The sequence below is a fragment of the Bubalus bubalis genome, chromosome 20 (assembly GCF_019923935.1).
Source record: "Bubalus bubalis isolate 160015118507 breed Murrah chromosome 20, NDDB_SH_1, whole genome shotgun sequence".
NCBI classification, from domain to species: Eukaryota; Metazoa; Chordata; class Mammalia; order Artiodactyla; family Bovidae; genus Bubalus; species Bubalus bubalis.
In genome coordinates, this window is record NC_059176.1 from 39123379 (window position 1) to 39151125 (window position 27747).

At 39.2% G+C, this 27747-nt stretch overlaps 1 protein-coding gene across 1 annotated transcript in view; it reads right to left on the reverse strand.

The window, feature by feature from the left end:
* UBE2Q2 (ubiquitin conjugating enzyme E2 Q2) overlaps positions 1-26667 on the reverse strand; it is a 65665-nt gene extending 38998 nt beyond the window's left edge. Inside the window, exons 1-4 of the mRNA XM_006044393.4 lie at positions 26174-26667; positions 13792-13893; positions 9047-9151; positions 1661-1717 (exon numbers count right to left, since the gene is read on the reverse strand). Coding sequence (XP_006044455.1) covers positions 1661-1717; positions 9047-9151; positions 13792-13893; positions 26174-26362 — 453 coding nt within the window. The 5' untranslated portion in view covers positions 26363-26667. The remainder of the gene's footprint in view (positions 1-1660; positions 1718-9046; positions 9152-13791; positions 13894-26173) is intronic.
* Between the last annotated feature and the right edge of the window lie 1080 nt (positions 26668-27747).

The following is a 27747-nucleotide window of genomic DNA, read 5'->3' on the forward strand; positions in this document are numbered from 1 at the left end:
CCCACAAAATTTCTCCACTCAGTATTAAACAACACAGAAGTCATCATTATCATCTTTACAAAACAATATTCATGGTACACTATTTTCTGCTTAAGGCCTTATCAACAATCACACCAAATATAAACAAATATTGTCTCTAATTCAAAACTCAGCCATCTGCTTTTTCTAGACAAACTTGCTTTCCAAGACTCCAACACATCAATCTTCTTCCAAAAGGACAACCTCCAATGTGCTCAAACACCATGCCCAGGGTTGTTCTGGGCCTTTTTACCACATTATTTTAGTTGCCTAGAATATCTTTTCACCTATCCTAATCTGACATCTCCAAAGTCTATCCTACCTTTCCAGGTTTCCCCAAATGTTGCTATCCTTCCTTCATATTATCTTGTGAATGGAAAAAAGAAAGGTACATAAACTCTTTGAGTACAATGTCTACTTTATTATATACTGGGCTCAATAAAAAGTTTAAAATTTTAATTCAGTTTATTCCAAAGTTAAACTTCATGTAAACATTAAAAAAAACTTCCTATATCTCCAAAATTCATTCTAATTGGATAATGTTAAGAATTATTTTAGGGCTTCCCTAGTGGCTCAGTGGCAAAGATTCTGCCTGCCAATGCAGAAGACAGGTCCGATCCCTGGTCCAGGAAGATCCCACGTGCCACAGAGCAACTAAGCCCCTGCACCACAACTACTGAGCCTGTGCTCTAGAGCCCGGGAATGACAACTCTAGAGCCCATGTGCCATAACCACTGAAGCCCCCACACCCTAGATAGAGTCTGTGCTGGGCAACAAGAGAAGCAACCACAATGAGAAGCCCACGCACTGCAAGGAAGAATAGACCCCGCTCTCTGCAACTAGAGAAAAACTGGCACAGCAACGAAGACTCAGCACAGTCAAAAATAAAGTTATTTTTTCCAAAAAAGAATTATTTTTACTTTCGACTCACAAAACAAACCTCCAACTACATTAGTTATAAGGCATTCTAAGAAGTGAATTTTAGATTTAAATGTTTCCAAATCAAGAAAAATAAGGTAATAACCTGAATCAATTCTAAGACCCAAAACAGAAAAATGTTTTAAAACCAAGGTTGTGGAACTTGCCTTTTATCAGGTCAGTATAGAGAAAGAGATCTTCATTATGAAGTTTGAATTTAAATGCAAAGCTTCAGAGTCTGAAAACCTCTAAAATTTTATCAATGACTGGCAACTAAACTGATGTAAGCTCAGTGTCTTTGGAATTTCCTCTTTGACATTCTTAAGTTTTCAATATGAGATAGTTTTCATTACTTCTAATGAATAGTCCCTTAAATGTTCTCAAATTCCCCTTTTATTCAAACTTTTGAAACTTAGTAGTTCCTATTAAACCAAATCAGGTTAAGTATTGATTACTATTAAATGCAAATATAATTTTAGTACTAAATGTTAAGAGCTCTTATTTTCCATGAAATCAAATCCAAGGACATTAGATAAGCAATTTGCTAAAAAGCATATGATGAATTAGAGATAAAGCCAGATTTTTAAACTGTATTAAACTTCAAATACAATGTGCTTCTCATTATTCCACATTAACAATGGTTTTATAAAGGAGACTAGAAAATTACTAAAATGTCCAAAAATGAAGATATTTATGAAATGCTACTTTTACATAAAATACCTACTTCAGCCATCTCTTCCTCTTCCTCCTCTTCTGAAGTCACGTCTTCTGTTGTCCCATTCTGAAAAGAAAAAAAGTTTGCCAGGACTACACAGAACAAGTAAGCACACAGCATATCGGAAGACTTTAGGGACAAACTACTTGTCACTGCAATTCCACTAACAGCTCATTAAAACTGAAACATTTACTCTTAAATTCTGCTTTGACAAATATTTATCAGCTTTTTAAGAAAAATTTTGAAAAATTCAACTTAACAGATGCCTTAGAAATTAACAAAGGCCATTAGTCAAATATAAAGCAAACAGAAAAAAATTTTAAACATATTCTAATTAATATTTTAAATATTCTAATTTAAAATAAGAAAACATTTTATACATATCGCTATGCCTATAAGGCCAATGGCTTCTTTTTGGCTTAAAATACCCCAAACCAAGCGTTCCTTAAAAATATCTACCTTTTAAGGTTTGAAAAACCTGAATCTTTCCATAAATTCTACAGTTTACATTTTAAAAAGTTAAATGTGTTATAAAGGCATAGACACTGCACAAAACTAAAAGTTATAAAGTAATCACCATTTCACTAAAGAGCTATTTTTCTTTTTTTATAACATGCTATTTACCACAGAATATTTCTGTATAAGCTACAACTTAACTCTCATTCACAATGAGTCAGATGGGGTTTTAAGAAGAGCTTTTATATTTAGTTTAATCAGAGTTCATAAAGACAAGCTTCCTGGACCCAGAGCACAGTTCTCCAGGACATGGAGTTCTCTAGGACTTTAAAAACTTGGTATTTTTTCCCCCCAGAAATTCCTACTCTATTTGTCCAACTACAGCTGGTAAGGATCACACTCATATAGGAGGTCAACCTTGCTGGCCTCTCAGTGTCAGTGTCAGAACCAGAGGAAACAAATTTTTTTAATGTAACTCAATGCAGCAGCAAACTCTCCAAACAGATTTCTCTCTTCCTTTTACTCAGGAACTGCAAAGGCCACCTGTCAAGCACCTCCCATTCACACACCACAGGCAAAGCACAGGTTTGAAAAACCAGGAGAGGCTACAGCAGAGAAGAGTGACAACTGCTGAGGACACGCGTAACAACTCATACGCCATCTAAAAACGAGGAGATAATCGGGCATCACCAGATATTTCAAGAAACTAGCAATCTGAAAGAAAGGTACCAAGTTAAACAAGCAGAAGTGGCCTGAAGCATGATCAATGAAAGCAATAAAACAATTTAAAATCTGAATTGGAGGGACTTGCCTGGTGGTCCAGCAGTTAAGGAATCACCTTCCAAAGCAGGGGATATGGGTTCGACCCCTGGTCGGGGAACTAAGATTCCATATGCCGCAGGGCAACCAAACCTGTGTGCCACAACTACTGAGCCCTTACATCCTTGGAGCCCACACACCATGACTAGAAAACAGTCCATGCACTATGACAAAGACCCAGCGTGCCACAACTTAAGACCAAAAATTAAACAAATACTTTAGAAAATCTATCTGGAATCTTTAGCAGTAATTGAGAAGATACTGCATCCACAAAATCTAAAAATATTACTATGTAAAAGAACAAGAGAGTTCTGGGAAATCAAAAATATCTCCCCTCAAAGGAAAAAAAAAAACAACTTAGTAGAAGGGCCAGAGAGCACAACGGACCTGAATGAACAAAATATTTATGATTAAAGAAGACAACCAAACTGTGACATTCCCCTAAAATGTGGAGAAAAAGGAGATGGGGGGTTGGGTGGGAAGAAGGCAATTAAAATAAGAGAAGAGTTAAGGGAAAAGAGACCTGGAATATAGAGATCCAATATTCATTCAGAAAATGAGGGAAAGAAAGAGACAAATGTTACCAACCTAAAGAAGGATGTCAAAATATCAAGTAGCTCTGAATGCCCCAAAGTCATGTTGAAAAGTAAAACCCCATACTTTACAGTTAAAGAAAAAAAAACATATCAAGTTCCAGAGAGAAAAAGTATAAAGAACTAAGAATCAGACAGGTTTCAGACTTTTCATCTGTAACAAAATATACCAGAAGAAAAAAGTATAAAGAACTTGGAAAAGACTCAGGTATGAATTTAGAATTCCCTGAGTTCCATCAGGATGCAAGCCATACCTGTGTTTATTCAGCACCGGATCCTCAGCACTTACACAGAGTACTTTACACAAAGTCAAATAAATATATTAAATAAATAATAAAAACAGACACTGAGTATTCAAGGAACACTCCTCATATCCACCCTCAGAAATCCTTTCTAGAAAAAAGAATACATTATTCAGAGATATATTTCAGAGAGGGAAAACCACGGAGTACAAGAAACAGCAATAATCAAAGATATCACTGGTAAAGTCTAAGCAACTGCTGCTAATGCAGCTGAAAGTTTACAGGCCATATTCTGATCACAGTGAAAAACTAAAAACCCCAAAGCTGGCTGAGAATCTTTAAAAAATTTTTTCTCAATAATTTTTGAGAATTTTTAAGAAGAATTAAGAATTAAGAATTCTCTTAATTTGAGAATAATTAAGAAGAATAATTTCTTCTTAAATGAAGAAATTGACCTTCATATGCCCCTGTAATTCAATTCCTAAATACATGCCCAGAGACATACTTGCACAGGTGTACCACGTACTATAGACAAAAATGATCATGGTAGCACTGTTCCTGATAGCACACTGGAATCAAACCAAAAGTCAGTAAAGTCAGACGGATAAGTATGTATGGTACAATGGAATAAATACAGCAATAATAAAGAACTATAACTACACACCATATAAATGAATACACTCACAATGCTGAGCCAAAGACAGACATGAAAGAACACACAGATAGTATAACTCTTAATATGAAGCTCAAAAACAGGCAACACTAAACCATATTGTTCAGGGATGGATATATGAGCAATAAAACTAGAGAAAAGTAAGGGGAGGATTACATAGAGGAGAATGATAATCTGGAAAGGGCCTGGAGAAGGTTTCTGCAGTGCAAGCAATGTTCTATTTCTTTACCTGAGTGGTGGCTAGGCAACAGTTGCCAGGTATTCCCTATCACTAGTTATTATTCTAAACTTATGTTTATATACTTTCAATACATATTATTTAAATCTTTTTCTTGTAAAATATAAGAAAAGTAATATGAACTAGAGATGGACTCAAACTACTTAAGAAATACAAACTGTTTAGAAAATAAGTAAATTTTAAGATCTATGCAATAAAGTCAAACAACACTGTAAAAGAAAACAAATACCCTTACATGTTTCATTATAAAATTTAAATCACATTGATCCAGTAAACTAAAAGAGAAAAAGAAGAAATGATAAGGACTAGAGTAAAAAATAAAAACATTTAATAAATAAAACTAAGGGTCAATTCTTTCAAAAGACCATTATAATAAAACAGACAAGCCTCAAGATAAAGAAAACTTTAGAAAAGATTATAACCACAGATGAAGATGATGCAAAAAGTGAATACTTTGCATATCTTTCCAATAGCTTCAAATGTACAGATGAATTTATCTATTTTTTAGAATCTAAAATTACTAAAACTGACTGAAGAAATGGAAAATCTAAGTAGAATACTACATAGAAAAGAAAAATGGAACAGGCTCAGGTGTTTGTTTAAATCAGGGCTTCTCAAACTTGGAGCTATTGAGTTTTTGAACCAAATGACTGTTTGTTGTGAGGAACTGTCCTGACATTGCAGGATGTTTAGCAATATCCCCTCTACGCACAAAAAGCCAACAGCACACTCCCCCACCCCTGCCACCATGACAATACAAAGTATCTCCAAATACTTTCACATGTCCCATGGGAGGCAAAACTACCCCCTAGCTGAAAATTGATTTCAACTGTTTGAGATCTTAGGAAAAAAAAATACACAAAGCTTCCCCAGTCATGAGACTGCTTATATTCTGATACCAAAATTAAACAAGAGGAGCCTAAAAGGAAAGAGACTATATTAGACTCTACTTAAAGTAGAAAAACCCCAATATAAGGTATCATATCTATTGTGTTCTACCCCCGACTCCCAACCTACATAGGTACTAAATGTATATTATGTGAATGCAAGAAAGAGTCAAAATTAGGAAACTTATTCATGTAATTTATAAGTTGTATCCCTATATGGAATTATTAATATATGCATGGCCATGAAAAACAAGGTAGGTCTATATGTACTGTGTCCATGATATACTGTTAAGTGAAAAACCTATGTCTTCTAAAGAAGCAAAGTTGAACACAGAATGGACTTTTCTCCCATCTCTTTCCTGAGGCTCCACTAGAACTACGATGAAGACATACCATGAAGGTTGAACACTGTACACACACACAATGTAACAAAAAAATAAAAGAGGGCTACCAGCAGAAAAGACAACTCATGCTAGAAGATGACAGTGAACTGGAGAATGGTGATTTAAGTGGAGCAAACAAGCCAAGCCACAGGTTAGGGGATAAACCGGCAGGCTAATCTGTCCCGCAGTGCCCTGGAGAGGCTCCAGACGAAGACACCAGGACACCTGACAGCAGGGGTGATGGATGGAGCAAGACACAGACTAACCAAGGCCAAGGACAGAGTGACTGTCCAGCCCCAAAACACACCGCTCTCCTTAAGCAGAACTCTGGCAGGCATGAAACACAGACTAACCAAGGCCAATGACAGAGCGACTGTCCAGCCCCAAAACACAATGCTCTCCTTAAGGAGAACTCTGGCAGACACATCTATCTCAAGCAAGAGACAAGGTTTCATGTCCAGAGAAACCAGACAGTTCCAGCCATCACTTATGATTATACCAGGAAACAGGGCGTGGAGGATAAGGAATGGAAGCCAGCTTAAATTCCTCCAAAAAGCTGTATCAGTTGGCAAGTCTTGGCCACAAAGGACTCCTTATCAGCCTTGTAGTACCTCTTTCAAATACAAATGAAAAAAAAAGGAAAAAATATGAAAAAGCAACAGAATAAAGAGATACATGAGGAAAGTCTTCAAAAAGAAAAAAACAAACCAAGATAAATTAGAAAAAAAATTATTAAACTTATTAAAGAGAAATAGAGATGCTTGAGGGAGAATATCAAAGTAACTCCTTAAAGACACTTACGATTACATCAACAAAACAAAAATAGAATGCTACGAATAAGAAATAATCAGAGAACAAGCTTTTAGAACTTAACGGTTCGTTCATCTTTGGAGAGGACCCACAATGAGACACACTCCCAGCATTCGCCCCTTGTATGGACCCTGCCCACTGTCAACTTGGGCTGGCCCTGGGACTTGCTTTAACCAGCAAACATGGTGGAAATGACACTGTGCCAATTTCAGATCTAAACTTTAAAAAAAGCCTGACAGCTTCCACTTTTGTGCTCTTGAAAGCCAAAAATAAGAATTCTGACTACCTTTCTAAAGGAAAAGAAGCCACGATAAGAGACCTGGAATGATGAGATGCCATGCGGTAAGAAGGGCCATGAGAGGAAACAGCAGGCACCAGACATGCGAACAAAGAAGCCATGTTGGACATTCCAGTGCGGTCACATGTCCAAATAACGAGTCCCAGCCACTCTCTGACTGCACAGTGAGGTCAGCAGAAAAACTGTCCAACTAAGCCTAACCAACCCACACAATCCTAAGACAGAGAATAAAGTGTTGTTTAAGCCATTATGTTCTGGGGTAACTGGTTAACCAGTACTAAAGAGCCAAAATAAAACTTATAAAGTTATGACTGTTCAAATAAAATTTTCAAAAATTGAAAGGTAAATGTTTAAGAATTTGAAATTAAGACAAAGAGACAGAATATAGTGATAATAAGATACAAAGATTCAAGCAAGAAGGTCTAAAATCCTATTGGTAGGTATTCCAAGGTGAACAAAGAAAAGAATGGAAAGGAGAAAGTGTCACAGGAAAAAAATATAAGAACATCTACCCAAAAAGAAAGACTCAAGAGTCCAAATTTGACAAAATCCATCCATACTAAGTGCTCAAAAACAACGGAAAACCAAACAAACCACGACTCAGTAAACCACTGTGATATTTCAGAACACCAAGGGAAGGACAAAGTCCTAAAAGCTTCCTGAAAGTCACGCAGAGATGACTAAGACTAAGAATGGCATACCTACTGACTAGACAGACAACAGCACAGTCTGAAATTCTGAGGTAAAATTTTTTTCAACCAAGAATTACACATTGAACCAAACTATCAATCAAGTGAAGAATATAATAGCAGTTAACATTAATGGGCATTTATTATGCACCAGGCACTGCCCTAAATGATTTACATGTAACAACCTATTTAAACTTTTCATGTCCCCCCAGATATATGTATTACTAGCATTTCTCCCAGTTTGCACATGGGAAACTGGTGAACATACTGCTAGGTAACTAGCCTAAGTTAATTAGGTGATACAACTAAGGAGCAGTGATCAAGATTCAAACCTATGGTGGTCTGGCCTTTTTTTTTTTTTTTTTTTTTTAAGAAGTTAAGAACTCAGAAATGTACCACCTCTTCATGTTTTCTTAAGATTTTACTTGACTAAAATCATTTTACTCCAGGGAAATGAAAAGAGGTAAGCCAAGAAAGAAACATGAAATCTGAAAACAATGTATCTACTACTCCAGTAGAAGAAACAAGAAAAATTTCAAGATGACCGCTGAATAGCCAGCCCAGAAAACAACCTGCTGAGACTGGTACAGAAGAAACCAAAGGCTGAAGAAGAGAGGGGAGATCTCACAGAAAAAAGACAGGACATAACTTTTTTAAACTAAGAATTATTACTAAGGAAGACACCGCAAAGCAAAAAGCTGTACAAAGGAAATATAACAGGAAACTATACTACAAAGTCCTAATGATGATTATTCATATGACTAAATATAAAGATGTTTTAGGAAGGGGAGGTGGGTGGGTAAGTGGGTGGTATAAGAGTTAAATCTTTATTATAGTACAAGTCACGAAATTATACCTAAATAGGTAAATCCAGAAATCCAGAGAAGTTAGAGGTGGTGGTGAGCAAGTGGGTACTTCTGCTGCATGGAGGAGATAACATTCGAGTTAGGCCTTTCGAAGCACAAAAGGGCAGAGAGATGGCATTCTCAGGTGAAGGTAAGTAAATAAACAAAAGCAAACAACTGCAGAAGCAAGGAACAGTTATGGCAACCAGAAATATTAACAACAAAAAGGTGGTGATGGGGACAAGGGCAACTGTTTGCCTGTCATAGTAAATATAACCAGCAGCTCCTAAGAATGAAAAGGCTATTTTTAGTATCTAAAACAAACAAAACAATTCAACAGGAAAACAAAAACTAACTCCTAAATAAGTTGTATAATAATGAGAAATCATCCTAATTTTATTTGTGCATGAGACAATGTATTTTATATTTTAGCTCTTGAACACTTGAGAATTTTTACTTTACCTGACCCGTGGGTAGTGGTTGATCTAGCATCTCAACATCCAGGTGCTTAGGAAGGTTATATAATCTGCAGAGTTCACATATCAACCACTTCAACTGCTGACGAAGCTACAAAACACATTTCAGTAAATAAGCATTATGTTAAAGAGCCCTTAGAAGACATGCATAATGCTACAACTATTGTAACTAATCCAGTAGGAAATGGAAAAAAAAAAAAAGTTTACTATTGCTCAATTACAGCCTACAGATAAAATAACAATCTTAAGAAATATTTTAGGGGCTGCCTAGCAGAATGACATGAAAAAAATGGCGGAGGAAGAGAAGCTCCAAACACTGCCTAATTTTCAGTTGTTAACTTCTTTTCTTAGTAACTTATAAGAGCACATTAATACATTAACAAGGCTACAGAAAACAGAAGCAGCGTTGTTGCACATGGATTATAAAATTATATATTTCACAGCCACTCATTTGAAAGTACAGAGGCAAATGTGGTCTAGCAGACAGAGCCTTGGAACCTAGGCAACCTTGGATACAGTACCTAATGCCCTGAGTCTGAATCTCCTCATCTGGAAAATAAGGAAATTAAAACCTTCTCATAAGGGTAAAGATTAAATGAAATCTTCTGCAAAAACACTTGACACCTATAGGCTCTTAAGTGTTTGTCAAAAAAAAAAAAAAGGCCTCACTAGGAAAACTGCAAAGAATAACTCCTTTCCACTTTTAAATTCAGATTTGTAGAACATATTTACTTTAAGTAAGCAAGGTAAATTATATGCACAAATACATTTTTCATTGTTTAAAAAATATACATTGTTTTCAATGTATAAGTTTAGCACCATGATTTCAGAAGAATGGTCACTATCAGTAGACCTGACTGGGAGCAAATAAGGCAACTTACTTCAATTGGTCAGAACAGTTTCCTAGATGTTGCCAACCAGGAAAAGAGATGAAGAGAAAGAAGCAGATTTATGAAGGACTAAGGGAAAACAGAAACAGAATTAGAATGGGCTAAACAAAGCAAAGAACAAGCCTTTCCAAAGTGGACAATGGAGCAAATGAAAATGAGGAAAGCTGAGCAGTAAATTAGTATCAAAAGTATCCTCAAGCTTAAAAAACAGCAAAGCCCCACCGTGGATTTGTTCTCCATCTGATAAGCTCTGTTCTGTGCTCAGTACATAATAAAGAGGCGGCTGGGTGAGCTGGACAGACCAGGACACTCCACCCCCTGGTATAGGAAGAGCTCCCCAAGCACTGTGGGAGAGATGGCCGCGTGGTCGTAGAGGTGCACCAGGCAGTAAGAAGCAGGGCCATACACCTCCCGGGAATTTCAACGCCATGCTCCCCCAAAAAGGTGTTTAAGGGATCAGAAGAAGAAACTAAAACCAGGGGGGAAGAATTTAGGAAATATTTAGAAGGGAGATGAACAAGCCTTAGAAATTTACTAGATAGTTTGGGGTTGAGGAGGCAGGGGTCAGGAAACACTGGTATAAAAAAGAACTCTAAGATAGTTCCCACATTCAGGCATGGGTAACAACTTTCATTATTTCATTTTGCCCCATTCACAATCACAGAGGGAAATTTTTGAGGGGAAATGTGATGGGGGTGGTGGAGTACTAAGATGCAGATGAACTTAAATTTTAGATGTAATCATTTTGAACAGCCATGGCACACCTGAGTGAGATTCCCTGAATCTATGTGATATATAGACAAATAATGGGTGTCAAACTCAGGAGACAAAATTTTATCTAGATACAAATTTAGGAATCATTGGAATATAGGCCACAATTTAAGTACTAGGGGTAGAAGAGATTACTCAGAGAAAGCACAGAAAAAGAACAAAGAGGTGGACCAAGGAATAAGAGCTCAGAGAAGACCAAGGCAAGGTAGTAAGAGACAGAAACAGGATAAAGTGATTTGATGGAAATCCTCAGAGGACAGAGACAGGACTTGTCTTGTATACTGACCACTTATCACAAAGCCTGGCACAGAAGCCAGGCACGTTTTTAAAAACACTTTTCTGTGTCCTACTACTAATAGTTCCCTGTAAAACCCCAGGTAAAAAAAGGTACGTACAAACCAGTGTACACATAGATATATATTTACTTATATATTTTTTACAGCACTGTATACGTGCTTCCCTGGTGGCTCAGTCAGTAAAGAATCCGCTTCCAATGCAGGAGACTGCCTGTAGCACAGGAGACCTGGGTTCGATCCCTGGGTCTGGAAGATCCCCTGAAGTAAATGGCAACCCACCCCAGTATTCTTGCTTGGGAAATCCCATGGACAGAGGAGCCTGGTGGACTACAGCGCATGGGATCACAAGAGGCAGACACGACTTAGTGACTGAACCACCATACAAAAGGGGCCAGATTATAGAAAATATGCTTTGCCTCGTTTTTTCACTTTAGTACATCTTGGAACGTTGCATGTGCTCTTGTGGAAAGACTGGCTGCATTCTTAACAACATGATGTTCTATCATAAAACCATACAGCAATTTTTTTTTAACCAGCTCTTTACTGGTGGACAGTAAAGCATATGTGTTTGCTGAATGAAGGACTGTTTCAAAAGGAAAGAGTCAACAGTATCAAAATGCTGCAGAAACTTTAGGACTAAAGAAGTAGTCCTGGATTTGGCAACTAGGGGTAAAAACTTTAGTACAACAAAGGTGGCAGCATCCATATTATAATGAATTAAATGTGAGAAAAGATAGCTTATTTGATCAAGAAACTAGATTATAAAATAACTGGCAGAGAGCACAAGAAAGGGTAGAGGATGAATTTGTTTTTTTCTTTTATGTAAATACTCGTTCATAAAATTGGACCAAATTTTTTATCCTATGTCATTTTACTTTAGGAGCATTTTTTGATGGAATATTTTAGACATCAAAAAATAAGCCTACTCATTTCTACTATTATAAAACTTACAACTTTAGATCTTTGAGGCAACCTCCTAAAGGGAAGCACTGGTAAGGGGGCTATGTCTATTGCTCATTACCTGTCCTGTTGCCCCTCCCTTGCTGGAGATGTGAACACATGTCTGTCTAGCTTTTAATTTTTTCCTCTAATCTTCATGGCTTTGTTATTACTCTTGTAATACTCACACTGAAGTTCCTTTGATCTTAATTTTAAGAATAGATGGGAACACATGTATACCTGTGGCGGATTCATTTTGATATTTGGCAAATCTAATACAGTTATGTAAAGTTTAAAAATAAAATAAAATTTAAAAAAAAAAAAATCTACAAGTGAAAATCCCAATAAGGCCAGGAAGATTTAGTACACTATCTAATCTAGACTATTATGACTGCAATATTCACATATAATAAACTTTCATTTATAAAATAAAAAAAAAAAAAAAAAAGAATAGATGTTTAAACCACCTCTAACTTATTGTGACAAAAATCTGAGGTCAGTCTTTAACTTCCTCAAATGGTCAGTTCTCCCAGTACTATTCATAAAATAATCTATCCTTTATTTACTGAGTATTTTGGTTTAATTTAACTGATTCTAAATTCTCAATTGCATGATTATGTTTCTAAATTTCTAACTGCCTTTACCTGTCCAGCTTAGTGCTAGTACTTGATATTTTATTTAGTATCTGATCAGATAATTACTATTATTTACTCTTCAAAACAAACTTTAGAGTCATTTTGTCAAGTTCCAAAAATAAATCTGTTGGGATTTTTACTGGAATTGCATTCAATTTATAAACTCACATGAAGTTACAGATAACTGACATATTTATAATATGGGAGTCTGCACATCTAGGAACACAGTTGTCAAGTCTTTAATTCCACTCAGCAAATGTTTATAGTTTTCTTGATACAAAATTTGCACATCTAAGCTTATTCCTAGGTGTCTAATTTTTCTTTAATTGTGGCTGTCAATAAAATACCTGTCCACTGTATTTTTTGATTATAGCTGATATTTAGGAAAACTTGATTTTTATATAACATAACTTTTAATCAATCATCTTAAAAATTGCTTTTTCAACTGACTCCTTTGGATTTAAGGTAAACAATCATGTCACCTGCAAATAATGACTGATATTCTTCTATAAGAACTTTGTGATATCGTGGAAAAATGCAAATGATATAACTTTAATAATTTAAATGTATGTTTAAGAGTATATGTATTTTACAAGCAAAAGAAAAATACTGATTTTTTAAAATTGCCATCATGTCAACAATGTTTATTATCAGGTAGAGAAAAATTAGGGTAACTTCTATTTTGCTTTTATTGTTTTTAATTTCACTAGTTCTTTCACAAGGGTCACTTAATGGTTTTATAATCAAAGAAATCTGATTTCTTTATATATTAAAAAATAATTTTTAATTTACATTCCTTTGGTTTTTACTGCAGAGTTATATAGACTCTTGACAGAAACATCAATTGGGGTCATTCTATCATTATTTCCCCCTCACATCTATCTCAGTCTTTTTCCCTTTTCCTATTTCCTACCTTGGATAGTGGACCCAATCAAAAATGCTTACTTAATTAAATGATTAGGATTCATGGGAAAGAGACAACCTAATTCCTGAGCTAAACTAAGACTATAGTTACAGGGAATAAAAATGAGAAACCAAGTACTAAACAGAATTTGAAGGACAAAAAAAAAATCTTAGAGAAGCTAAAGACTAGGTTATCAAATAGTCATTAATCAAGCTTTTGTATCATATTACCTCTTAACACTTGAATTCTGTTATGTTCATAAGGAAAAAAAAAAGTAGTGTTGTTTATTTTCTCACCGAATTGTTGTTCTTAGTGTCTTCGAGACGTTCCAGAACTGAAGTCAGATTTGGATCATCAGAGTCCACAAACCATATTGGTGAAGAAGATGGATAAGATTCCTGTTACGGAGACACTGATGTTAAACACATTTACATACAGGCTAACCTGGATATGCAATTAAACCCCACCACTAAATGGCAAGATGATCACAAATTTAAGTAAAACATTTCACAGAAAGAAAAGTAACACATTAAAATCCATGTCTTTAAATTCATTAAAAATCCATGTTTTTAATTTTTTAAACAAAAATTATTAAGCTCTATAGTTTAATCTTGCCTGCTTCATGTTATATGATTTATAAACCTTAAAAAAGGACTTGCAGGCTGATTTAAAACAAACAGAAGAGAATATACTGCAAAAGTTGTTCCATCAAAAGCAGAAAAAAATGTTATGCAAGTACCAAGGATGATGGGTTTCCTTCCTTTACAAAGAAAGGTCTATCATGGCATGGATTTGCCAGTTTTAACATTTTTTAAGGGCTTTAAAATCTAGAATCATAATAAATCCTTCAAGAAACAAAAACAAAAGCAAGAACAAAAATTTCCAACCTTGAAGTAGTCTACAGAGTTAAACCATACTACTTTTTGCCTTTCAGTATAATAAAGCTACATTTCTAGGCTTTATCTAGATGAGATGTAACTCAATTTTTTAAACAAAGTAAAGGAATACATACCTAGGCACATGTTTTTAAATCCTTACAAATGCTAAAACTAATTTTTTAAATCCACTCACTGTATGCCTTGTCTTCTCAGTAGTGTAACTATAAAAGTTACTTTGAGATTTTTTTTCTCCATTAGAAAACTGGCCCCTAAAAGCAATCCCATTTAATTTTCGCCTTTTTCCTAATAATTTCCCTTCCTTTCACAGACTGCAAACAAGAATGTAGTTTCTAAAGGACAGATTTCTTAAATGAGATTAAGATTACTTCTTAAATACAGCAAGTGTTAGAAAGGCAGAACAAACAGAAACACAGCTATCTTAGGGCTACCTTCAGTGCTCACTTGCCATGGGAGCTGGACTCTGAGACAGGCATTCTCCTTGTACAGCTACTGTCTGTGGGCTCCCACTCATCGAGGTCAGCCGTGTTCTTGAACACTGTAATAAGCTGCCTCTAAAATGGCCCCAATAATCCTAACCTCCTGGTATTCACCCCCTTGTATAATTCCCTCCCCTAGACCTAACAACTCACTTGTAACAAGCAGAATACAGTAAAGTAATAGATGTCACCTCTGAAATTAGGTTACCAAAAGATGGGAAGTTCTGTCTTGCTTGCCCTCCCTTGCTCTTTCATTTGTTCCCCCAGTGGAAAACAGTTCCCTACGGAGAGATCCAAACCCACTGAGCAAGGGATTGAAGAGGCCTCTGACCAAGTGCCAACTAGAATCTGAGGCCCTCAGACCAACAGCGTTTGAGGAGATGAATCCTACCAACAAGTGCATGAATGAACTTGGAGGTGGAGAGGACTGTCCTGTCCTGCCTTGAGATGACTACAGCCTCAGCCAACACCTTGAATGCCTGGTCAGGGACCCTGAGCCAAGGAACCCAGGTAAGTCACACACAGATTTTTGACCCATAATCAAAATGAGATAATGAGAGATAGATAATGTCTGTTTTAAGCTGCTAAACTAGTTGCAGAGCAATAAATAATTCAAACACCATAAAATTCCAATATTTTATTACATCACACAAACTGAATACTACCTAGAAATGCTATTACTACCTATATACTTTTTTAAAGCACAATTACGTGTTGACTTTTTAAAGTTAATGAATTAAGCATTACACATTTCCATCTACTAACATTTACTCTGTTCATTTGTACTGCTTTCTGTTACATATTAGGGAAAGCCGTTATTATTAGTATTAGCTGCAGTTAGGATCTAGTCACAGAAACATGACAATTTTACCTAGTTTTAAAGAAGCACTGCTTTGAGAATTATAATCTCAATTATAATATAGTTGGAGCCACAGAATATTTTTAAATATTTTTAAAGCATTTTACCAAATGTTCTTTAAAGAAAAAAACTTGAAGTAGAACATCATTATATCCATTCAGCAATGGTTTATTTCTGCATCTCCATCCCTCAAACTCTTACTGTGTTCCAAACCTCTTTAAGGCTAAAACGTAGATGGTCTTCAAAATTAATCCCTTTTTAGCGAGAATTACTTAACTGAATATTACATTTTCTTCAAAGTCTTCAGCCTAATCTGGAGAATACACTATCTAAACCATTTTGTTTTATATTTGTATTTTCTTTAGTCTTAAAAGAAGAAGAAAAAAAAACTACATTTTGAGCTTCATTGCATTGATTAAAGTTCTGCATGAGCAAAAGAAAATATATCAATTGGTGCTCTGGGCTAAAACCCCTCAAAACCATAATATGAAAATTACAAAAATAAAAGAAATACTGAGATCAGTTACTACCTATGCCATATTTTTCTAATCCTAGACAAAAGACAGGATATATAGTAGGTCTAAGCAACTATGTTAACAGTTCTCTAAGTGGGGCCCTTGGACTCCAAGGTCCAAACTATTTCTACAGGAATACTAAGATGTTAATTGCCTTTTGCACACTTAACATTCTTACCAATGGTGCCAATACAATGGTGGGTACCTTAGCACAGATAAAGGCAGTGACACCAAACTATACTTGAAGTCATGGTATTATTCACCACTATGCATGAAAGGTGTTTCAAAGAAGAAAAAGGCATTTCACTTACGAATGTCTGTGATGAGGCAGTTATTTTACTAAATTTCAATCCTTATGTCTTTTTAATATTGCAAGTGATGAAATGGGCACACATGAGCATTCCTACAGAATACATGAGAGCACGTGTGTGTTTGAGTTCTGAGCTGAACTAACCACTTTGACAGGACACCATTTTCACTTGAAAGAATGACTGACAAACAATGGTTATTCCAACGTGGGTTTCTGATAGGTGTTTTCTCAAAAAAAGAATGAAGAGAACCTGTCATTTCAAGGAAAATCCAAGGCAGTATTTATTGCCAATAATAAAATTAAAGCTTTTAAGCAAAAATTAGAAGTTTGCAAAGCCTGTTTCCACCATGTGAGCCTGACAGCTTCCCAAGAGTATTTTGACGAGGGTGATGATGATATTAATGGATATAATGTTATGTTATGTAATGAAATATATTAACATTTATAAGATTCCAGCAAACTAATATTTTCCAAATAACAACGCATGATGTCATATCATGCAAGGGTGAAAGATCCAGTCAAAATCCAAGAAAAACCAAGTTTGGGTACAGTATCCAAAAAGAATGTCTACAGCTATCTAAAATGGCTATTAAAATATTTCTTTTTCCAATCAAGTACCTGTGTGAGGCTGGATTTTCTTATTATTATTTCAACCACAACAACATACCACCATAGACTGAATGCAGAGGCAAATGACAGACCAGATATCAAAGAGTTTAACCCCCCAAAAATGTAAAATTGTGCCACTATTCTCATTAAAACTGCTGCTTGTCCCCATCTGCCAACCTTTTCCCCCTTCACTTTCAGAATTTCTTCCTTGGAAGAAACATTCTTTTCAGATCAGATCAGATCAGATCAGTCACTCAGTCGTGTCCGACTCTTTGCGACCCCATGAATCACAGCACACCAGGCCTCCCTATCCATCACCAACTCCCGGAGTCCACTCAGACTCACGTCCATCGAGTCAGTGATGCCATCCAGCCATCTCATCCTCTGTCGTCCCCTTCTCCTCCTGACCCCAATCCCTCCCAGCATCAGGGTCCTTTCCAATGAATCAACTCTTCGCATGAGGTGGCCAAAGTACTGGAGTTTCAGCTTTAGCATCATTCCTTCCAAAGAAATCCCAGGGCTGATCTCCTTCAGAATGGACTGGTTGGATCTCCTTGCAGTCCAAGGGACTCTCAAGAGTCTTCTCCAACACCACAGTTCAAAAGCATCAATTCTTCGGTGCTCAGCTTTCTTCACAGTCCAACTCTCACATCCATACCTGACCACAGGAAAAACCATAGACTTGACTAGACGGACCTTTGTTGGCAAAGTAATGTCTCTGCTTTTGAATATGCTATCTAGGTTGGTCATAACTTTCCTTCCAAGGAGTAAGCGTCTTTTAATTTCATGGCTGCAGTCACCATCTGTAGTGATTTTGGAGCCCAGAAAAATAAAGTCTGACACTGTTTCCACTGTTTCCCCATCTACTTCTCATGAAGTGGTGGGACCGGATGCCATGATCTTCGTTTTCTGAATGTTGAGCTTTAAGCCAACTTTTTCACTCTCCACTTTCACTTTCATCAAGAGGCTTTTGAGTTCCTCTTCACTTTCTGCCATAAGGGTGGTGTCATCTGCATATCTGAGGTTATTGATATTTCTCCCGGCAATCTTGATTCCAGCTTGTGTTTCTTCCAGTCCAGTGTTTCTCATGATGTACTCTGCATATAAGTTAAATAAACAGGGTGACAATATACAGCCTTGACATATTCCTTTTCCTATTTGGAACCAGTCTGTTGTTCCATGTCCAGTTCTAACTGTTGCTTCCTGACCTGCATACAGATTTCTCAAGAGGCAGATCAGGTGGTCTGGTATTCCCATCTCTTTCAGAATTTTCCACAGTTTATTGTGATCCACACAGTCAAAGGCTTTGGCATAGTCAATAAAGCAGAAAGAGATGTTTTTCTGGAACTCTCTTGCTTTTTCTATGATCCAGCGGATGTTGGCAATTTGATCTTTGGTTCCTCTGCCTTTTCTAAAACCAGCTTGAACATCAGGAAGTTCACGGTTCACATATTGCTGAAGCCTGGCTTGGAGAATTTTGAGCATTACTGTACTAGCGTGTGAGATGAGTGCAATTGTGTGGTAGTTTGAGCATTCTTTTGCATTGCCTTACCATTCTGTATTAATGTGGTTCCACTGAGGATACTTTTCCTATCTCCTTTTCATCTTCCTACCTTCCTCTCTTGACCCAAAACCTGATCACTGGTCTCTACCAGCCTATCCTATTCCTGATTAGCTGTCAGATGCGCTAAACTAGGCAAATCTGGGTCTTCTCTGGGACTAGAGCTCTCTTTCTCAGAGATCTAGCATCACAAGGTCAATGCTGGCCAACAGGGGCAGTCAGCATTTATCTTGCTAAATGGAGAGGGTTAAAAGAAACCAACGGAGAAGGCAATGGCACCCCACTCCAGTACTCTTGTCTGGAAACTCCCATGGACGGAGGAGCCTCGTAGGCGGCAGTCCATGCGGGTCTCGAAGAGTTGGACACAACTGAGCAACTTCACTTTCACTTTTCACTTTCCTGCATTGGAGAAGGAAATGGCAACTCACTCCAGTGTTCTTGCCTGGAGAATCCCAGAGACCGGGGATCCTGGTGGGCTGCCGTCTATGGGGTCGCACTGAGTCAGACACGACTGAAGCAACTTAGCAGTAGCAGCAGCAGCAAAAGAAACCAAACTGTTTTCTAGAGGGTCACAGATAGTTACACTTTTGCCTTGACTATGAGAATGCCCATTTCACTTGACACTTGTTAACATTATTGCCAATCTGATAAATAAAAGCTGCTACATAAAAGGGAAAAAAAAGGTTCCTACACAATATAATGTGTTACAACATCTCCAAAAACCAATTCTTCAATAAGAAAGGAAAGTTATCACTACTAGGAAATTTTCAAAGGATATTACCTAATACATTAGGATTTAGCTTGATCTAGTAATGTTTGGACGGAGGAACCTGGTAGGCTGCAGTCCATGGGGTCCCTGCGAGTTGGACATGACTGAGCAACTTCACGTTCACTCTTCACTTTCATGCATTGGAGAAGGAAATGGCAACCCACTCCAGTGTTCTTGCCTGGAGAATCCCAAGGACAGGGGAGCCTGGTGGGCTGCCGTCTATGGGGTCGCACAGAGTCGGACACGACTGAAGTGACTTAGCAGCAGCAGCAGCAGTAATGTTTAAGGCATTATTTAAAACAGAAAAAAAACCAGAAACCACTGATAATAGGGACATGACTGACTCAATGCTAAAGTCATATAATAAGACAGCACACAATAATTGAAGACATTGTAGAGTAATGGTTACTACAAAGGTCTACAATATTATTGAGTAAAAAATAAAATCAGATTATAAAATAATCTGATTTTTTTAAGAGAGAGGGAATCTACATAAATATAACAGAAAAAATATGACCAGTTGACAATACATACATCAAAGTTTGGATAGTGGTGTGTTCTGAATGGTAGAATTACGGGCGGTTTTTTTTCTAGTTTTGCTTACCTGGTTTCTAGACTTCTTAATTAAATAAAAATGTCTTGTCTTCCACATTATAAAATATCCACTACCATCACCTCTGGAAACTGAACCTTCAGCACAAATTCTACATCATGGTCAAGGCTTGTTCAGTGTAATGTTTAAAAGACAATCCACATACTTTGAAAGGCATCTAAAATTATTACCGAAACTTAGAAACCTAAGCATTCATGCTTTCATCCTCTTATACTTCAAGCTTTTAAATTTTTACAAGATTAATAACTAAGCTTTCTATCTTGAAAAGATAGTTTCCTTACTATTTCTCTTTAAAATGACCCATTTTATACAATTTTTAAACAATGGATGGTGCTGAAAAATCCCAATATAAGTTCAAGCAACTTTCCCCACATTAAATGTTTAAATGCTTCTAACATAGCTCTTTGTCACTACAGTTATGAAAATTTTAGACAATTATCTAAGCATCTAATTATTCAGGGGCCCTGTTTTTCCTCAATTTTACTAATACTATTGTTTTTATAGTAATTTTAAGGCTTGAAGGACAAAGTTGTCTGTGACCACCACCCTAAAAGTTACCATAATTGGACAAATTACAAAGAAGCTCACCGCCACTGCCACCATACAATGTTGTGTTGTCCTAATCTAAGACAACATAACTCAAGGTCAATCAAACCGGCCTCTTTGCTTCTCATTGTTTAAGGAGCTTGCCTTGTTCAGAAATAACTTTATCTATTTTCCACATAAATCCACTACAAGACCAATGTGCAGCTCTATATCACGCACCTGCCAGCAAAACTGCCTGCCAGAATGCTCAGTTTCTGGTATTTTTCCAAATGATATGAAATCCTTGGAGACGGCTGTGTCTTAACTTTTTGAAAATTGACGCACATACTTCTTGTTGAAGGTTTAGAGGTCTAACAACTGTAACACTTCTGGAGAACAGTTATAGAACACATTATTTTCACATTTTGCCATTCAATAAATGTGGGATGGAGAATGAAATAAACTTACAGAATTACCATATGGTACTATATAAAATCCTAAATGACCTGACAACATTAAAAAAGCTATCCCCTCCTCCCAAAAAGAAAAAAAGAGATTGCTCCCTGATAATCATTTTACAAGTAAACAATGTACAACCAAGTATCTAACATGACTGAAACCCACAGAAGCAGAGTAAATACACTAATATTTAGTAAAAGAATACTGCATACACACTTATGTGATCTGAAAAATGTTAACTGTTTGAGGAGCAAATTACAGCTAATTAAAACTTCATTCTAAATGAATTGAAGCAGAGAAATCAAAAGTGCTGAAAAAGATTCAAACCATTGAATCTGCAGAAACCACTGGTTTCCTTGGTTCCAAGTCTGCTTTGTCTTTCAAAATAATCTTTTAGAAGAGAACACAGAACACTATTACAATGACCTTGGAAAAAGGGACCTCTGCTTTACCACTCTGATTCTCCAATAATGCTTTATTTGGCAGGGACTATTTAAATTCAATTCCCAGCCCCTCAACTAGCTGACATTTATCTAACACTATCCTTTTCCAGGCCTAAGGAAGTTTAACAAAGGAAAAAAAAATCAAATTACTAAAGGATACCCCATTCACAAAATGGAAACCTAAATCTCCCCTTCATATATCTGTTCCTTTCAAGGAAGGTCATAAAAATGGGGATGAGGGAGACTAGATAGGAACTAGGAATTTGACTCTATAGTATAAACTGGTCAAATGAATGGAAACAATGATTCCTCTGGAGTGAAAGTATCATTTAAGCACTTAACATGACAGTTCTGATACTTTCAAAAGATTCTCCAGGAGTTCAAACTGGAAAAGCAATCTGTCCCAGGAGTATAGACCAAAGAAAAGGTCTTGGGCTTTTCAGTCAAGTTTTGTTACTTCCCTTGTATAACATTGTCAGGGCTACTTTTTTTTTTTTATCAGTGTAAAGACAAGAAACATCAAAAATTAAATTAACAGCACTGGTTCATTTCCCATGAAAAGCTATTAAAAAGTATTTTCAAACCAATGTTATTCAGCCACTAATGACATCATCACTTTTATATTTATAGAGGTTATTATCACTGTTAGAGAATTCTCCTAAATACGTTCTCATGTGGGTCAAAAAGTATTATCTATTTCATAGAAAAATACAGTAAAAGTAGTAGTTTGCTTGAGGTCCCAAAGACTAAGACTAAAAATTTTTTTCCCATCTCCTAAACTCAGAGCTCTAACATTTTTAATTTAGTATCTTGTTGTTGGGGTGGGGAAAAGAGTACCCTTTTTGGCAATGATGAATAGAAATTTAATTAGTTAAACAAAAAAATGTTCCACCACAAATAGCCTGGCAAAGCCACTCATACAGAAAGAGTAATGATTTATGCTATACAAATAATAAAGTACTATGAGATTTTATTTGTTTACCAGCTAATTTACTTCCGGGGGGTGGGGGTCACGGATTTCTCACTTTAAAACAGTGATTCTCTACCAAGAGTTCCCAGATGCCAAGAAGTCCATAAAAGGAGTAATGGAGTTGTTATGCTAAATATTTCAAAAGAACTAAAACAAAGTCCTATACTGGCTCTGAATAAGGCTGCACAGGTTATTAAAATGAGCTGCTTTGCTTTTAGGTGTGATCATAACAACTGGATGTTAGCTCTGGCAATTAAATCTATTTACTGAAAATGGAAAAAAATAACTTTTTAAGTCTGCACGACAAACTTTTTTATCATGAGTTTACAGAAAACAAGTAAAAAAATGACTCCTTGAAGTTGAATTTAGCCCTCTTTCCCCTTTGTATCTAAGATTAGGACAAATTTATGAAACAGAAAAGAAATTTAGTTCCACTCCCTTGGCCTAAAGAGTAAAAAACATCTACACTTTCGCCTGTTTTTTTTACTTCTTAAACCACTTTCATGTGAAGTCAAATTGAAGATTTCCTATCAAGCCCTAAGTGGCCTTTCAAATATTTATGCACGACCCATGACACTTTCTTGATGTTTTCTCTGCCCTTTTGACCAGTTCTTGACAGTTAACTTATTAAGATTAAGTAATTAAGATTTTTGTTCAAAGAGAATGTAGTTAAAATGGTGGCCAACAACACAAATATTTACTGAGCATTTACTGAGTGGAGGATGAAAAGCAAAACCACTGAATAGTCTCCCCTGCCACCATGAAAAACACTTTCCAAAAAACCCACCACTGTATTATAACAGAATGTAAGAAAACATAACCAAAGCAGCAGTTAAGGACTATAGGAGGCAGGAAGGGAAACAGATACACTGTATGACTAGAGAGCCTTGGGGATGGTCAGACATGTCAAGACAGAATGACTTGGGGAAAGGGGCACATTCCACACAGGGAAAACTGCTGATGCAGAAGCCTGAAAGAAAAAGGGGGCACCATATCTTTAGAGGATTACTCAAATTGACATGCATGTGTGTAAGAAACAACTAATGAGGTACCATTCACTCAAACATTATAGAAAGTGCCTAAGGATGCTTCTTGGTAAGCATGGAGAAGACAGGGCCTGGCAAGAACTCAATGAATATTTGGGAATAAGAGGAAAAGATTTTTTAAAAAATAGATCAAACAGTACATTTTTATTTTTAACAGCTAAAACTTTTTAGATAATAGCAAATCAAACACAGTAGACAAATCCTGGCATTTGAAATCCAACCCCACTCTTTCCTTGCTCCTTCCCCTCTAAGAAAATGGTATCGACAAGAGCAAACTGTATTGATTTTATCTAAACACTAAGCCATGCCTAAACAGTCTTTATCTTTTAGAGATACACACAGAAATATTTACAGATGAAGTGCTATGTCTGGAATCTGCTTCAAAATAATCCAAGGTGGGGCAGAGATGAAATAAGATTGGCTAAAAGTTTATCACTGTTGAGGCTGGATACACGGAAGTTCTCCATGCTACTGAACTTCTTGAATATGTTTGATGTTTCTCCATAACGATGTTATTAACACAGCACCTACAATGATAATTATCTTCTGATAATGTGTCATAATTCACTGACACCTCAGTCTGAGTAGTTTGTATTAATGGTACCATTATCCTAGTCCCCACCAAGTCCTCCTTTTGCCCGGCATCTCTCACTTTGTGCTCCACTCCCTAATCCATGTCATCATTCAGTATCTTTGTGTGCAGCTGACTCCATCAGCCTCCAATATGGTTCTCAATAGGGCACTGCTGGCACTTGAAGTGGGATAATTCTGTCTGGCAGACTGCACTTGGCATCCCTGTACCCCTGCCACTTAAATGCCAGCTCAGCACAGCAACACCACCATCCCACCCCCACTAGAATAACCAAAACCACACACACGTTTCCTAATGCCACCCACTACAGAGAACTACTCCTAGTCCTCTTCCCATTTACCTGAGCTTGCGCCTCCCCAGGAGCCTACAAGTTCAGTTTGTCATTTAAACCAGCCCTACTTTTTCCGGGCCATACTTCAACTTGTGCCAGAATAATCATCATTCAGATCAGCCAGTCTCTTTATTATCACCTACTTTGTGCTCACTACTACTTCCTGTTTTCCATTCTTGAAAAATGTTCTCCTTCACCCGCCTATATCCTGGGCTTCTCAAGTCTCATTATAACGTCTCTATTCCTAAACCAACCACATTTTCAAAGCTGTGGTGTCTTTTTCCGGATGGAGTTTCCTCTGCCTGAAATGCCCTTTGGCTCCCTTCCAAAATTCGACTCACCTGTGAAAACCCAACTCCACAAATCAGCCTCTCCTCAAGGCCCTTTCTGAAGCGCCCCCTGCCCCCAACCAAAGTCAAAGCTAATTGCTCTCTTTGGCTTTCGCGAGCATACCATAGAACTTGATCACTTTGTTGTGTAAAGTAAAACTCTTCCCTCAAGAAGCCTGAGCTCTGAAAGCAGGGACTGCTCTACCCATTTTTGCGAAACCAGCGCCTAGAAGAGAACACCTCAGTACAGCTCTTTATTGTACTTTTTTTTTTTTAATATACACCTGCTCCCCGGTATTCTGAAAACTATTTTAATATTATCATAACCTCAAGGCCTTTGCTGACTCCGGAGGACCAGGTACGCTGTAGGACTTAACTACCTACTAACTTAACCAAAGGGAGTTTAACGACGCTAGAGTCAGCTTTAACCGTATTCACAGAGGAACATGAAACCACCACCTTGACTCCGGTTATAATAAGCGGCACATCCCGCAGTTTGGAACCGATACCGTAGGTCAATTTCACAATGAACATCCTCATCATACACTTTTATGAGGAAACTTATTTAACTTTTTTTTTTTTTACGGGTTTATCACGAGCTTTCCGACGAAGCAAATGAGAGAGCTTTAAAGGATCTTTCCGACTTTGAGACATAAAAACGATCTTCCTGGGCAGTAGATTTGGGCACGGATCTCCTTTCCCCTGCTCCCGATTTACCACAGGAGGGGCTACACAAACATCCCCCCAGAACACCTGCCGCATCCAAGGTCCAACGCGCCTTCGGAACGCTTTAGCGCGGAGCCAGGCCAGCGGGAAGGGGATCATTCAAACAGCGCCAGAGGCTGCATTCTAAACTTTCCCCCGACAAACGCGTCAGTTTTCAATGTTAGTTTCTCCTTAAAGCCAAACTTAAAAAATAATTGGGGGGACAGACGGAACCAGGGAAACCTGACTGGAGAAGGACGCGTTCAAACTTGAGGGCCTTTCGCCTGCCCCGCCGGGGCTCAAAACAACAGCCGACCCGCGGGCCGCGGCCCCCGGGGGCAGGCCCCTGGCTGTGGGCGGCCATGACGACCCGAGGAGGACTCGGCCGCCTCGAGGTGCGGCGACCGGGTCCGCAAGGGGCCAGCAGCCCCAAACCCAGCCCCGCCAGGAAAGCCGGAGAAACGCGCCGTCCGCCTCCTCCCACCCCAGCCGCGCGCAGTCCCGGCGGGGCCCCAGCCGGGCCCCTCACCGGGAAAAGGGGCGGACCCGCCCCGCCCCGCCCAGGGTCCGAGGGGCCTCTCCGGGGCAGCCTCCCCTTTGTCCGAGCACTCGGGGCGCCCCTTTCCTCCCCGGCCCGGCCCTGAGGGGCAGCGGCCGGGCGCCTCACCGTGATGTTGCAGTGGAGTGTGAGCGGCGGCGGCGGGGAGTGCGGGCTGCCCGGCGGCGCCGGTGGCGGCACCAGGAACTGGCAATGCAGTTCGTCCAGCTTCCAGCTGACGATGCGGAATCGCTCGTGGTTCTTGTCGAAGATGGACGCCAGGAACTTCAGCTCGGCCTTGAGCCCTGATACGGACATCTTCCCCTCATCTCCGGCGGGAGGGGTGCGGAAGGGGAGCCGGGCCCGGAGCCGCCGTCACGGCCGCGACCGCCCCGCGGGGCCGGCCCGGGCCGCGCTCTCGCGGCTCCGCCTCTCCTCGCCGCCGCGGCCCGCGTCGGATCGGGGCTGGAAAATGGCGAGAGACACCGAGGCCTCAACGAGCGGCGGTGCGGCGGCCTGGGCGGCTGCTCCCTTTGTAACTGACTCCACCGGCAGGAGGCGGCGGCCCCGTGGCTTAAAAGGGCAACAGCGACACCACCCCCGCTACCGCCTGGGAAAGGGCTGCCCCCACCCCGCCCCCTCCCCACCCCTCCCCCTCCCCACCCCTCCCCTCCCTCCCCTCGCCTCCCCTCGCCTCCCCTCCCCTCGCCTCCCCTCGCCTCCCCTCGCCTCCCCTCCCCTCCCCTCGCCTCCCCTCCCCTCCCCTCGCCTCCCCTCCCCTCCCCTCGCCTCCCCTCCCCTCCCCTCCCCTCCCCTCCCCTCCCCTCTCCGGCACTCCTGCGCGCCCCCGTTTCGGCGCGTGCGCGCGGCTGAGGCGCGCGCCCGCCTGGCCGCCCCCTCCTCCCTGTGACCCAGCTCCCTTCCCCTCGGCCCATCTCCTCTGCTCGCGCCCACGGACGCCAGGGTTAGGCCAGCTGGTGCCCCGGCCCCTAATCACCAGAAGGACCCGGAGACCCCCGCGCGCCCCTGTCCCCCAGCCTGGGATCAGACACGTGCCCGGCCTATTGCGCCGGCCACGTCGGCGGGGCAGCGGCCACGCGCCGGTCCCTAGGGGCGGGGCTCTGCGAGGCTCTGAGCGGGCCACCCACTCACCTGACCCAGCCCGGGGCCCTCCCAGATAGAAGGCTGCAGACAGCACTCTGGACCCAAATCGACCCACTTAGCTTCATCTCCACTACTCTCATCCTAGTCACCTAGCCATCACTTCTCTATCTAGCCTGAGTTCCTGCCAGGACCTTCTCTCCGGACTCTGCCCACTCCTTTGCTCTCAAACAATCCTTTTACCGATGATGGTAATTTGGTCCCTGCCAGCTGCTCCCTCCCACCTCTCGCAATTTCATCCTTTCCGTACCCACTACCTCTGTTCACTCTGGCATTCATTTTTCTCTCCCTCTTTCCTGTCTCGAGCTTAAGATAACTCTCTCCACCTCCCATGGAGGCAGGGCTGGCCTATTTTCAGTGAAGTCTTAGCTCAGGGCCTTCCTGAACACCTAATCTAAAATAGCCTTCTAGTCACCCTGTATCATACCATCCTATGTTAATTTTTTGCTAGACACTTTTCACTATCTGATATTTTTCCTGTTTATTCGTTGTTTTCCCCAACGTGAATGTCTTATCCAGAGCCATAGTCTAGTCCCAGGACC